Below are 13,901 nucleotides of genomic sequence, written 5' to 3' on the forward strand. Positions count from 1 at the left end.
TGAAGAAAAATCATCAGGATTAAATTCTTCATGTTGAAGTAAATGGCTCTATCATCATTAAAACCTCAGTGAAGTGAAAATTTCCATTAGGGTCAGCCTGTTCATCGGACTGAACTGTACTTCAGTCACCACATTATCCCAGTGATATGAAGGTTTTGTTTACAGTAGGAAAGGTATGAGTCTATAAGAAAAGCATAATACATAGCTAATATTTATATAGTATATTTTTACCAGTCAGTCATTTTAATGGTGAAACGATCTGCTGTGCTACTATCTACACCACTACAGAAGGAAAGGAGTGCAAAATTAAAAAGGTTGACTTTTTTTAATGTAAAAAGACAGTGTAAGAAATGTAACCTATTTGAGGCAAAACAAGGTTATGCCACCTGAGAAGCCAGGATTAGCTTTAAGAGGCTCTGGCCCAATCGGAGAATTCTTTATCAGGGCAATAAGCAACTCTGTTACCTTATTCAATTTTCAAAACATTCTTTTCAGCTGATTCATGCACACAGTAGTCTCTGAAATAATTAAACTAGTATTCTTGCTTAACACTCCCTACTACATATTTACCTGATCGTTTGTAATGGATCCAAATGTCCTTTTCGGAGATGTTTTAGGCTGTCATGTAAATAAAAAAATTAGAAAGTTTTTTTAAAAATGTAACATTTAAGTAAATTAAAGAATACATAACCAATGACACATGGACACTTAATGTGACAAGCTAGAAGAGCTTCTAGTATTATGGACAGGACTGCATGTAACAAACTGCACCTGAAGCCTACATGTAACTTGCCTCTAGACATATATATTGCAGTATCACAGTATTTACTTAAATCCATAGGGTAATGACTACCTGAACATTGTCAAAAGGAATAGGAAAAAAGTCCAGCTTCTGGTTCATGCTCATAACAGTGGCATGGTCTGTTGTCATGATGTCTCGCAACATCTTATGAATTGTGGTGGGTTGACCTTGGCTAGATGCCAGGTACCCACCAAGCTGCTCCATCACTCCCCTCCTTGGCAAAACAGGGAGGGAGAAAATAAGAGAAGGAAAAAAATCCCAAACTTGTGGGTCAAGGTGAAGCAGCAACAGCAAGAAGTCATGCATGGACAGAAGCAAAGGAAAACAAAAGATGTTGTTCTCTACTTCCCATCAGCAGGTGATGTTCAGCCACTTCCCAGAAAGCAGGCTTTGGTACGCGTACTGGTTGCTCCAGAAGACAAATGTCATATAAATAACAAATGCCCCCCCTTCCTCCTCCCTCCTCTTCGCTTTTATATCTGAGCAGACATCACACACTATGGAATATCCCACCGGTCACTTTGGGTCAGCCGGCCTGGCTGTGTCCCCTCCCAAGATCCTGCCCCCCGCCAGCCTACCAGTGGGGGAGGGGGCAGGTTGGAGGAGCAGCCTTGGTGCTGTGCGAGCAGGGCTCAGCAGCAGCCAAACCCCTGGTGTGTATCACCACCTCTGCAGCCACCGGTACAAGCACAGCGCTGTGGGGGTGCTGTGGGGCTCAGCCCACCCAATACATGAAATTAGACTTGCAGATCGATCAGTTGACAGAATACAGTGATTTCTCAAAGAATTAGGGAAGGGAAAGAATACTGTGCTAAATAACATTACAGAAACATTGCTTGTGATACAAAGTACTATGAAATTAAGACAGTCTATTAGTCATTACTTCTTAAACCATTAGAAGTTATACAATTGTATATAATAACTATATCTTGTTAACTGTCAAAAACTAGATCAACACTGTCCTCAATCTTCATTCAAGACGACTATTCTGAACTTTTAGAGAAAGACAGAAGGCCAAAGGCAGCTCAGTGTTTTCTGTCTACAACTTCGCCCTAGACTTATTATCAATACTTATCTTCAGTGTAAATGATGAACATGTTACACAATGTATGTCTTCAGTTTCACTGCATCTTAAACAAAAGTCAAGGGCTAGAGAACATGCATATAATAAACTTTTACTAATGTTATACAGTAACTTATTTCAATTAATATTGCAACAAGCTAGAAGTGCACGTATCTATGACATGTCAACAACCCTCAAAATCAGTTTCATAATTTCTAAAAATCTTACTCTGCCTTAAATCTAAAATGAGCAGATTTAGAGTGACTAAATTCTAGCAGGCCAAATACAGCAATATTGAGAAATAACACGAACAAAATGGTAAAAAGAAAATAAAAAGAATAAAAAAGACAAAGACCAGCTTCCTATTACAAAGTCATTCAACAATTCATTTAAAGAAACTGCATTTCCGACAGAGGTTTTGTTATTAAGTAACCTTGTATCCAAAGGACCCTAAAATCTTTTCAGGAAGTCCAGTAAATAACGCATGTTTGCTAACTCCTAGTTATTTCAGATGTACCAATACAGAAAGCCTTTGCAAGTCTCCTGCACAATTACAAGATAGATCCCAGCCACTGTTCCTTGTCTTTTTGCGTCAGGACATATGTAACTGCTCTATAACTGCAAAGTTATGAGAAAAGAGTATAGTAGCACAATTTCAATTCCTAATGCAGGAAACCTGACAACAGTTATACAGGGGACAGCATTTTTATTAAAAGCTGAAAATTAAACTTGCATTTTTCTTTTAAAAAAATGATACTTTCGATATGAAAGCATCAATTCCCAAAGCCAAGCTAAAGCCCTAAATACTAAATAAAGCCTAAAATATTCTACCTGATAGGTAATAATGGATGTAACTTCCTATACTACATGCATATTAGTACACTCAGATCTATATGTCCTAAGTGTTGTAGCTCCAATAAAGGTACCTGGTCTGCTATTACTTACAGTGTGCAATTCACATGTTCAAGCATTCTAGATTAACATCTGCTGGACAGGTGTCCTGTTTAAAGACTGCACAGTCACTATCCTACAACCCAAATTTACATGAAATGTGTTATTAATAGCAATGGTTACCTTCAAAACTGAGTGACAGTATCTCAAAATAAGAAAATTACAAAGGTAAGATGTTTATAATGCAAAACTCAGCAGATGCAAAGTTGCTTACATATTTGAAACATTAGCTGTTTGTCAAAACAACTACAGACTTTTCAATTTGCAGGCCAAGATTGCTACGAGTTTTGTTCATTTTATGGTTTTTTTTGTCAGTATCACACACTGTTTCACATGGTTTCCTTTGAAGCAAGCCAAAGCTTAGCTCTGAATAAACTGAACTTACACATTCAAATCCACAGTAAAAATAGGCCTTGGAAGCTTCCAATCATGCATGAACCTAAAGTGAATTTTGTGTATTCATAATCCTAATCAGCTCCATTCCTACATAAAAATTAGGGACGACATTTCTTAGCAATGTCTACATCATAACTTGCTATTTTGCCACCTCCAATTATAAAAGAGCTTCTATAAATGTAAAACACTGCTAAATATTTCCTCCCCATGTATACAACTGCATGCAAAACCTTATTCATCCTATGAAGCAGAAAGAAAGCAAAATGCTGTAGATGGGATCAGTGGAACATAAGGAGGCTAATGAACCATTCCACATTGGAAAGGAACACTAAAAAATATAAAATGGAATGAAGAAGCAGACAACCAAGGCATTTAATACTTATGTGCTGAAAACGAAGGTGGCTAGGAAGTATACCTAAACCAAAATTACTTCCTTGGAAATCTGAATTTAATGTTACTACAAAAAGACTGAAACAGTTCTAGCAATTACATCACTTAAGCCTCCTTAATCCTGGATGATTTGTTCCTTTCTGTAAGGAGTACCTTTCAATCTTGTCATATTTTGTACACTGTCAACTTTATTATCTAAGATGGGTAGATTTAACATAGATCGATAATTTAGGTAATATTTTTCTAAGATGGAATATTTTTGTGTCCTCAATTCTTGGCATTCAATTCTTAGAACATATTTATTATAACACGTTCACCTCCTTTAAGAAGAAACAATTTAAAAACAGTGAATACTACATTTTTTATATATTTACTTTTTGCTGCCCTGATTTCTCCAATCTACACTTAAAACACACCTGAAACTCCATATCTAAAATGTATCAAACACTTTAATCTACAGGGTTTACAAGGGACAGAACATGGAGAGCTGGAAAGTAGTTTGAAGAGTTACTCTCTTCCCCTATTACAATGTCAGCCTCTGAAATGCTTGAAATACAGCTTCAACTTCTCTCTCTCTTTTTTTTTTTTTTTTTTTTTTTTTAGGAAATTAACTGATCTTTTGAACCACAGATTAAAAACAACAAACCCCAAAACTTTTAATAAAAATTCATTTCATATACCACTGCAAACTAGGGTAGGAGGAATGGTGTATCCACATTACTGAATTAACATGATGTAAAAATTTACCAAGATAATTGCTTACAAAAAAATAGCAACAGAACCTGGGCTGTCACCTGATCAGTCTTGCACAATGTACCGTAGACATACAATTATATATTTCAGCAAAATATGCAGCTGCACCACAGAAATGTAAGGAACTTATCTTCACAATACTCCTGCTATATAAATAGTTGTACCACTACCTAAAAATGGGAAATTGAAGTACAGAGACATTTTATCAGTTGTCCGAGGTTTGTAGCTTGACTGAAAGAGCAGACACTTCTGAATTACCAACCATGTTTTAAAATAGAACTTTAGAAACTAAGCTTTAGAATTTAAAACTTTGAACAGAAGTTCTTTCATTTAGAGGCGCTCTCCCCAAAACAAGAAGAGGGCAATAGCTGCAGGCAAGGCAATTAGGGTAGTAACTCCCCTCTCAATTTCCTCTCTTACACTTATTCAGAAATATTCACAAACATCCTATTGAACAGGAAACATTTTCAACACACCTGAAGGTATGCAAATCAACGTATTAAATATGTTTGAGCTTTGCTCTGAATTCTCATGTTTCCACAACTAAAGGTCCTGGTACCTGACTTGTCCCTCAGTATGTTCTGTCTTTGGAGTCACACTATAAACATATAATGAAGAAACAAATTAGGATTTATATTAGGCAACAATATGTTCAACAACTAAATTTTGGTATTTGCATTATATGTGTGACAATTACACATTTTCTCAATTTCCTAGCTGGGAACAGCAACAGGAATAGAACACAGTATCTCTAAACACAAGAAATAAATCAGTACATGCTTTATGTAATTCTCTAATGCATCACTCTGTTTTTGGAGGTAACAGCTAAGAGTTCCGTATTGTTGTCCAGAACAGCTCCTAAATTACAACCTCATTTTGCTTTGACAGCCAAACAAGGTATCTTAGGCTCCTAATCACACATTTTAGAGCTCTCAGATGAATGCTGACTGGGTGTTGGAGCAGGTTGAACCTGTAATGCCCTCCTATTCACTACTTGCTCTATAACCACATCAGTACTTTCAAGCAGAAGGAGATTAAAACTGACAGCCACTTGTACACAGGAAAACAAACAACAGAGACATTTCTGAAAATGCCTTTACTCTACAGCAGACTGTCCCGCATCCTCAGCTTCCAGCAATTTCAGTGGCAACTGGGGCTGATGGATACATATGGGTTTGGCTTGTAACAAACAGAAAAACAAAAGAATAAAATAGATAGAAAACCTGTCTGTTGTTAAAAAAAAAGAGTACAGTATTTGCAAACCAATGTTCATTAATGTAATCATCTTCATTCCCTTTTTTATACACATACCCAAAATTTCAGCTAACATGCATGACTTCTTTAAATATATGGTACCTTCATTAAGACAAATCCATGTCCTAACCTCTGATGCTGTAGTTTTTAGAAGAAGTTACTTAGCAAGATATCTTATTTGATCTGAAGCCCTTTGAAACTTTAGTTCAGCTGTGAGCAAAACCACCATATCTTCCCTTTATGATTACACTTTCAGGAAAAAACATTGACATTTTCATCTGAATGGCATGAGTATCTCACATACACTCTCACCCCACCCCACCTCCATCTCTTGTAAATAAAAATATTTTTTAAAAAAAACATGTTTTGTAAAACTCAGAAGGAGAAAAAGTTTGTGTGGGACATTTAACTACCACAGGATCGTTTTTACTTTTGAAAGAAATGAAGCTTTTTTTTGGTTTTTTTTTTTTTTTTTCAAAGACTGAAAACTTATCCTTATTATTCTGAGAAAATAACAGTGGAACTACCATATTAAACTGTGGAAGTCCATGACATAAGTGCAAGACACCACTTCACTACACATTGGAAGATAATAAATAATACTGCAATTTCAAAGTAACAAATTAGAGAAAGTTGCTGGGAAGATGTACAGAGTGACAGTATGTACTAAAAATCATTCCAAAGAGACTGAATTCTAAAACTCATTAAATAAGTCTTTTCACCACATTGATCAGGGAATGGAGGGGATAAACCAAAAATGTATCTTTGGTGCAGGATTTATCAGGAAGACAACTTGTCTTCCTCCTCCTGTGTTACTGACTCTTATTTATCTGAATCAGTAGAACAAAAGTAAGATAAAAACGAAGAAACATTTTCTTACTGTAAGGCAGTAACTTGACTCTGGAAGTTAGTTTGGAAAAGAAACCTCATGCTACCTGTATGTATTAGAAGTTCTAGTATATAAACTGTCATGACTTTATCTAGAGTAAGTTATATTCCTAAAAACAGCTTCCCTGTGAGTTTTTTGGGATCAAAAATCTTAAAAGGATATTTGATACATACTTTCATAGTTAGTTATACGCAAGAATAAATTAATTCCTAAAAACAAAAACAAAATTCCACTTTCACGCTAATACACTTGTGCTATTTCTCAGACTTGGAATCAATGATGAAATGGATAAATTGATCCACAAGAAAGCAAATAAAATTAAGACTAACAGAATGGCACATTTACAGGGGAAACACCAAACATACATCATTCCACTCCAGCTTTTCTGCTCAAATTTGTTCACTGTTTATGTTCTCTAGAAGCAATTCAGTTTTGTATATACATTACAAATTTTGGCTAATGAGCAGGGATTTTTCCTTCAATAGGAAGCAACATTAAAAAAAAAAAAAACCAACAACCACACCCCAGAACACAATAAGCCAACATTTAAGCATGAAGAATACCAGCTTCAGAAGGTAAATATCATATCCATCTCCCGTTGCAAAGATCTAAATTAGTCCCATCAGGTGACATGTATCCTCCAATAAATTGTGAGCTAACTATCCTCTGAGTCTGAGACAGGCTCTCCCACAATTCAAGAGAAAAATTGCAGAGCGGTTAATCTTAGCAATAAAAGTAAGATGATGGGAAACAGGAAAGCTAACACCAGAATAAACAAAATAGCTGAAGTGTTATTTAGCAATAGGACTGACATCACACAGGCTGTACTATTCCAGAAAAAACAAATTAAGGAAAGATAGTTGAAGTCATTTCTGCCCAGTAACAACTCACATAATCCAAGTCAGAGGAAGAAGCAAGCTTTCCCAGGTCTGGATCCACTCAAAGTTCTGTCCTGAGGTTAATTTACTGTCTTAAAACAGACGTTTCCAAACAACAGTGCACATACTGTTTGTGGTACAGTAAAACTTCATAACATGCACACAGAAAATGGACCGGTAGACTCCTCCTTAGTGGAAAACACCAACAGTTTTTGGGGCAACCAACATGATTTCAACTACCAAGGTGTTAGTGTGGCAAACAAGAACTACAGAAATTTCCTAGACTCTTCGTAACTACCCCACTATAATAATAATAACCTGAGGTTAAAGAACCATTGCAATACCCATTGACTTAATCTTGTTTTGAGACACCTGCTGACAAAAACAGCATCTCTCAGCCAAATACAGGTTAGAACTAGGAAAGCGGTTTTAAGGAAGCACCCTCTGGGGAAGGTAACATGCCACAAATAATTTAATGCCAAGTTTAGCCTTCACATTCTAAAAATGTGATCTAAACAACTGAATCTACCAAACCAAAACTACTAAAATACATCAATCTAAATTCCAGCAAAACCATGTTAACTTATCTCCACCAACTGGGAAACTATCTATCAGCATGGAAAATGAAACACACCTCCAACAATTTAACCTAAACACTCTTTAAATGATTTTTAACTCAGACACAAAGACTTAACCCTATACCTTGATTTTTACACTTACTTCATTTTTATTTCTTTATTTTAAAGGGTTTCATGTATTGTTAGGATTCTTGCATGTATTTGTTATTAAGCTACAAAATTGACTTTCTTCTATTTATGAGGCAATGAGTTAAACGAATACTTGATTTTAAATTAAAAGTTAGGCACAATACTACTATTTTTAAAACATGCCTAGACATTCTACCCATTACTACATCTGCCTTTACACACTTGAAATAAGATAAAACAAGTACTCTCCATGGAAGGATTGAGTCAATTTGTTCACAGAAATCTGCAGGACTGCTCACCACAACAAAATAGCTTTCAGTTGTTACATAGAATCACAATTTAAAGCGCTATCTCAAAATCCTAAGGCGACACTATAAAACTAGTTGCTAAATGTTGTGCATTCTACCTACGAGTTAAAAATCTACTTCCACCCTCAATTAATTTTACTGTTACCATAAGAAAAGACCTACTGTGGGTATATGATGAACACATTGTAAAACGTAAAATCAAATGAGATCTGTTTCAAAAATTCAGCATTACGGCTTTTAACAAAACAGCAAACCTAGACTAAATTAGTGAAAGGAGTATGACAGCTGAAATGACAGAGCCTCCAAAAGGCCTAAGCATTATTAAAGTTTTTCCTTATTACGCTCTTAGGCACAATCTGATTAGTTCCAACAGCTGCCTAGCAGGAGAAGCCAACCAATAATTCCACAGTTATATGTCTATTAATGTATCTCTTTAGTTTTCAGTGATTTCAGAGCCAGGTAGCACAGAGCACTATAGCATGACCTTGTATCTTTTGATTTATTGTGATACTGAATATTTCAAATGCAAACCATGTCAGAAAGTCCTGATCCTCACAGCGTAAGTTACTGTATTAAAACCTTTTCTGATAGATAAATTTGTTTCACCCACTTGTACAGAATGAAAAAAAAACCACACAAAAAAGAAAAAGGAAAAAAACCCAACTGCACATAACTTAAACTAGTCAGTTTTCTGTTAGATGCATTGAGCAACAAAAACCAATTTTGTTACCTTGCTCATGAAACTCAATACCCTGTAGCACATGCTGTGCTGTCACAAGTATGTAGTTGAACTTCAAACCAATATTCAAAAAAACTTCACTCCTGTTTATCAGAACTCTTCTGGCATTATCTGAACATTACAACAGCAATGAGGAGACCGCTAGTTTCACCATTTCCCTATGAATAGGAAACACACTGCACAAACATTCACCACCCACCCCTGACACATTAATTATTGTGAAAGGTTTCAAGCCTAGGAGTGAGACTTTCAACCAAATGGAATATTGAATTATACAACTATAAATCAAATAATTTTGAAGTTATTATCAAAACTAATCATGGATATGGAAGCATCTAAAACCCTCAGGCTTTACTTCCACAAAGGTAAATTAGCTTCTTAAAGAGCCTTGACTCTTCTTCCAGTTCCTTAACATAGGAAAAACTTAGGAGAAAACCTTATTCCTTGAGTAGTACAAAGTTTTCTGCCACTGGGTAGCAGAAAAAATTCTGCTTATATCTCTGGCCTTTACTTCTCACATTAGCTCAAGCACACATACATTTCAAATATGAACCACAGTAATTTTATTTCTACTTTAATGTAATAGAATGAGCATGCTTCTTTGTGAAAAATGTATTTACACACCTTCAGATCTCCTTCATGAGCTTATGAAAAAACCTATATACATTTTTAAGTAAAATAAAGTTTAATTCCTTCATCACTGTATCCAAAACATATTTCAAAGACAGTGCTGTTTTCACAGTACAAGAATGTCACCAGTGGAATGATGGAAACAGAAGCTAAAGTAAGTGCTTGTCACTTGATGGTAGGTTCTAAAACTTTGCTAAAATTCCAAATGCTCACATTATACCATTTATAATTTTTACAGAATATGTTTAAAACCTAACTGGAGAAACCACACACAAGAAAAAAAAATCCAGATAAGAATATCAGAACCACCACTTCTGCACAAGAAATCTGTTAACCTCAAATTGGTGAAAGCTCAGGAATAGCTTTGGAAAATACGCTTGTGCTCTTTTTACAATCTCTCCTAAGTATTTGATACCAAGTGTTAGAGACAGGATACAAGATCAGATGAAACAAATTTTCATTCAGCAAGCCCATTCTCAGGTCAAGTCAGCATCATCCATATCACTTACCGATAAGGAAACTGAGGCAGAAGTGACTCGCTCACAACTACTCTGCAGACCAGTAACAAAGCCACAAGGACTCAAATCTCACAAGTTCAGTGGCCCTCAAAGATCACATCACCAGGGTACAGAGCACATGTGTTACAGAAAACACCACCAAAGCACAAATAATACTGGTTTAGATACCATTTAAAAAATGAGAACAGGATTTTCAAGTCAATTGCAACCTTTTAGAAAATGCCACTATTTCTCACATAGCGTTGCTCTACATAAAAAGTAAAAAAATATTCAGATTGCTCATTTATTCTCTCCCAAAGTTAGTAGAAAGAATGGTGATAAACTTGACCTTTTATAGAAGTCATAAACATTGTAAATTGTCATAATAATCATCCTGCCATTCATAAACCACAATACAAAAAGAGAGACCATTGGAATGGTCTTTCTGTTTATGTATTCACTCTTTGATCATTTGCATTTTTTTAAAACAATGTTTATGTTTCCCTTACGACTGAAATTCACACACTTTTACCTTCTTGGAACCCACCTTCACAAGCAAACTTGAAAGCAAAAACCACCACAGAAACAAGAGGTTATATCACTGTCCTTGCTGTCTATTCCTGTCACTGGTTAGCACAGACCCAAAACAACCAGGCTGGCCAAGGTAACTATTTGAGACTGAAAACAGAGACAAGGCAAGACTGAGAAGACAACAGCCCAGCTAAGTTCCATATGTGAAAATGTACAGCAAAGGTCATAAAGTCTTAACACAATGCACATCAAAATCTGATTAATAAAAGAAACCAAACATCAGAAGCAGATATTAAATACACACTAACGATTCCCCCCCCCCCCCTTAACTTTGTCCAAGGTCCAATTAGGCATTTAACTTAATTATCATGAACTCCAAATGACGCTGGCAATTAAAGGCTTAATTTTTTCAAGTGACATCTTCTTATACGTATCAGACAACTACAGGACTACTTCAGAAGTTAAAAAAAGTCATTAAATTAATGTAAAGTCTTACAGAGAACTAGGTGATCTGTAAACTTCAAGGCACTGATTCATGTTCTGGTATTTTACAAGCATAGCAAGTATCTTGGATATTCATTGCATGGATATTTCAAACAATAAATGGTGTGCAACACTGATGGAAAGCAGGAAAGTTCTAACAATCTTTTACGGTCTATTTGAAAGACTGGCTTTCAAATTATGGTATTCATACATTGTGCTGGCTTTCCATACAAAGGTCAATTCACCAATGGAAAATACCAATATTGAAGTTACATGGAAAACTGGATAGGAAAAAAAACTAGAAGCTACTACTTTGTTTATACCTTTAAACATGCTACAACAAATAGGTTTGAAAATTCGGTAATGGAAATGATGAAAAGTATATGGTTGCAGTTAAAATGACGAGGAAAAAGTAATCTCAAAGTGAAAAGCCATAAAGTATCCCATTCTGAAAAGCACAGACAGGAACATTCTGACTGAAAAGAAAAAGAAAAGGTGGGGGGAGAATGATAAAGCAAAGAGAAAAAACTACAATTATCTGACTTTGGAACATCAGCAATAACCAAAGCAGTAATACACATCACATTAATAGAGCGAGCAATTATAACACAATGTGAGAAAAATGTATTTCTATACTGACAGCTGATGACTCAGAATTCATTCCTTTTACCAATGTTGCTTTTTGTTTCTTTAAAATTGTCTGAAATGCTCCTTACTACATGTCCAAGCTTCAAAAGCTCTACAGGACTTCAATGTTCAGACCAATTATATTGCCGGGCTGCAGAATATAAATTACTTTGTAATAAACCTTTCTTTCAGGAATAAAAATAACCACACTAATGCAGTCAAGTGCCACCGATCCATGGTGACACTTGATTTAAATGTATTATTTGATAGCTGAAAGAATGTAATTTTGGACTTACCTTTCTCTCCTCCCTGTACTTCCTCTTAAAAAGAGGAAATGCATTACATACAGTGTATTTGGGGGAAAACCAGCTAGGAATGTTTAAAACTCTTTCACTAACATTCAATAATAGAAAGGTAAAAGCAAAATTAAAATCAAGAACACATTAGTATTGTAAAAGCTTCTTTAATATTCTAAAGTGTAGAACTAAAGGCAGGAAAAACTGTTACTGTCTCTCCTATTTTCAAACATATCTTTGAAATTGGAAATCTTCATCCCTCCCAAAAACAGAGGTCATGGAAAAGTAAGTTGGATGACACAAAAATCTGAACATTTTCTGAATATTATCATTCCCTTTTTCTTTTCTTTACTAAACATTTAAAAAATACTACTTTTTTATTGCGTCATACGTAATGTGAAAGAGACAACTATTAATGACTAACTTGGAACTGTTAATAATAATTGGAATAAGTTTATCTGCATGCAGTCTCCTGTACACCTAGCTCAAGGTTTCTCACAACAGTCATCCCTAATACAAGTAAAATATGTATTGCTGCATCTATTAAAATGACTAAAAGCAGCAAGGAAAAAAAGATCAAATTCACAAGATTATTCTGAAACTAGAATTACTACGGACCCAAAGAACTTTTACATTCCATGCAACAATACTGAGTACAATTAGTTGATTTTCTTCTAGAACTTGTGATAATTATCTTTAATTTGGTCAAAAAAAACCCAAAAAATAGTCTTTAGAACTAGTATATTTCACACATGGATGGTGACAGCTCTTGCAATCTTTAGTAATAAGGTTCTTATTTAGTAATAAACAAGTTTACTAACAAAATTATTAACTAAGAAAATTACCAAACACTTCAAAAATTCTGTTGGACACATTGGTGATGGCTACTATATCAAGCAGAAAAACAAAGTCAGTATCAGTAACATAATTAATAAATAAATGGTCTGAAGTTCAAAAATTAAAAGAAAAAAAATTACCTATGTTAGGTCATTCCTTAAAGGTAAAAATAGGGGCCGGAAAGAAACATCATTATTCACAGATACTGACAGTGAACACATACACACAAAAAATAAAATTATATATATATATATATATATATATGCACACACCAGCACAATGGTGGTAAACTCGCAGGGTATTTTGAAAAGGCTCCTACCCGTTTCCTTTGTGACATAAAAAATACAGTCTTTAAAATACTGTAGATTTCAAGACAGTAGTAAAGATTATGGGTGCAGTATAATTTGTCTTAAGTGCACTGTTAGCAACCTGTCAGAACAAAAAGATGGCACATATATAAAATTGCGAAATACACATATATGCTAAGCCACAATTATTTCTTCTACTGCACCTGAGAAAAAGTTCCCAGAAGAGGTAATTCATTAGCGCCTTTCTCACCTATCATATCTGGGGAAAGGTAACAGCCAGAAACCTGAAGGCCATATTTGATCCCTGAATATTTTGGAGGGCCCTGATCTATGCAAAGCAAGTAGGACAGACAAATTTTCAAAAGCACAAGAAAAAGACACTCAAAGGAGTCAGGTGACTTATCACAGATTCAAGAACAGGCTTATACACTTCTTGGATGGCTGCAAGATCTCTGTGGATCCTGCCAGCTGTATCTGGTAGCAAATAACTGCTACCTTGTTGGAATGACACACAGGTTAGGGCACTATAAAAACAATGGCAAATGGAAACAGGTGATGAAAT

General features: G+C 35.2%; 1 protein-coding gene across 3 annotated transcripts in view; it reads right to left on the bottom strand.

Moving 5' to 3' along the window:
* The window catches only part of PCDH11X (protocadherin 11 X-linked), a 508,536-nt gene that overhangs the window by 433,578 nt on the left and 61,057 nt on the right, over window positions 1-13,901 (bottom strand). For 2 of the 3 annotated variants that reach the window (XM_014277458.3, XM_027800893.2), the window contains exon 3: window positions 571-618. The exons of the other annotated variant lie outside the window; for it this stretch is intronic. In XM_014277458.3, coding sequence (XP_014132933.1) covers window positions 571-618 — 48 coding nt within the window. The remainder of the gene's footprint in view (window positions 1-570; window positions 619-13,901) is intronic. 3 annotated transcript variants of the gene reach the window in all.

The sequence above is a fragment of the Falco cherrug genome, chromosome 15 (genome assembly GCF_023634085.1).
Source record: "Falco cherrug isolate bFalChe1 chromosome 15, bFalChe1.pri, whole genome shotgun sequence".
Lineage (NCBI taxonomy): Eukaryota > Metazoa > Chordata > Aves > Falconiformes > Falconidae > Falco > Falco cherrug.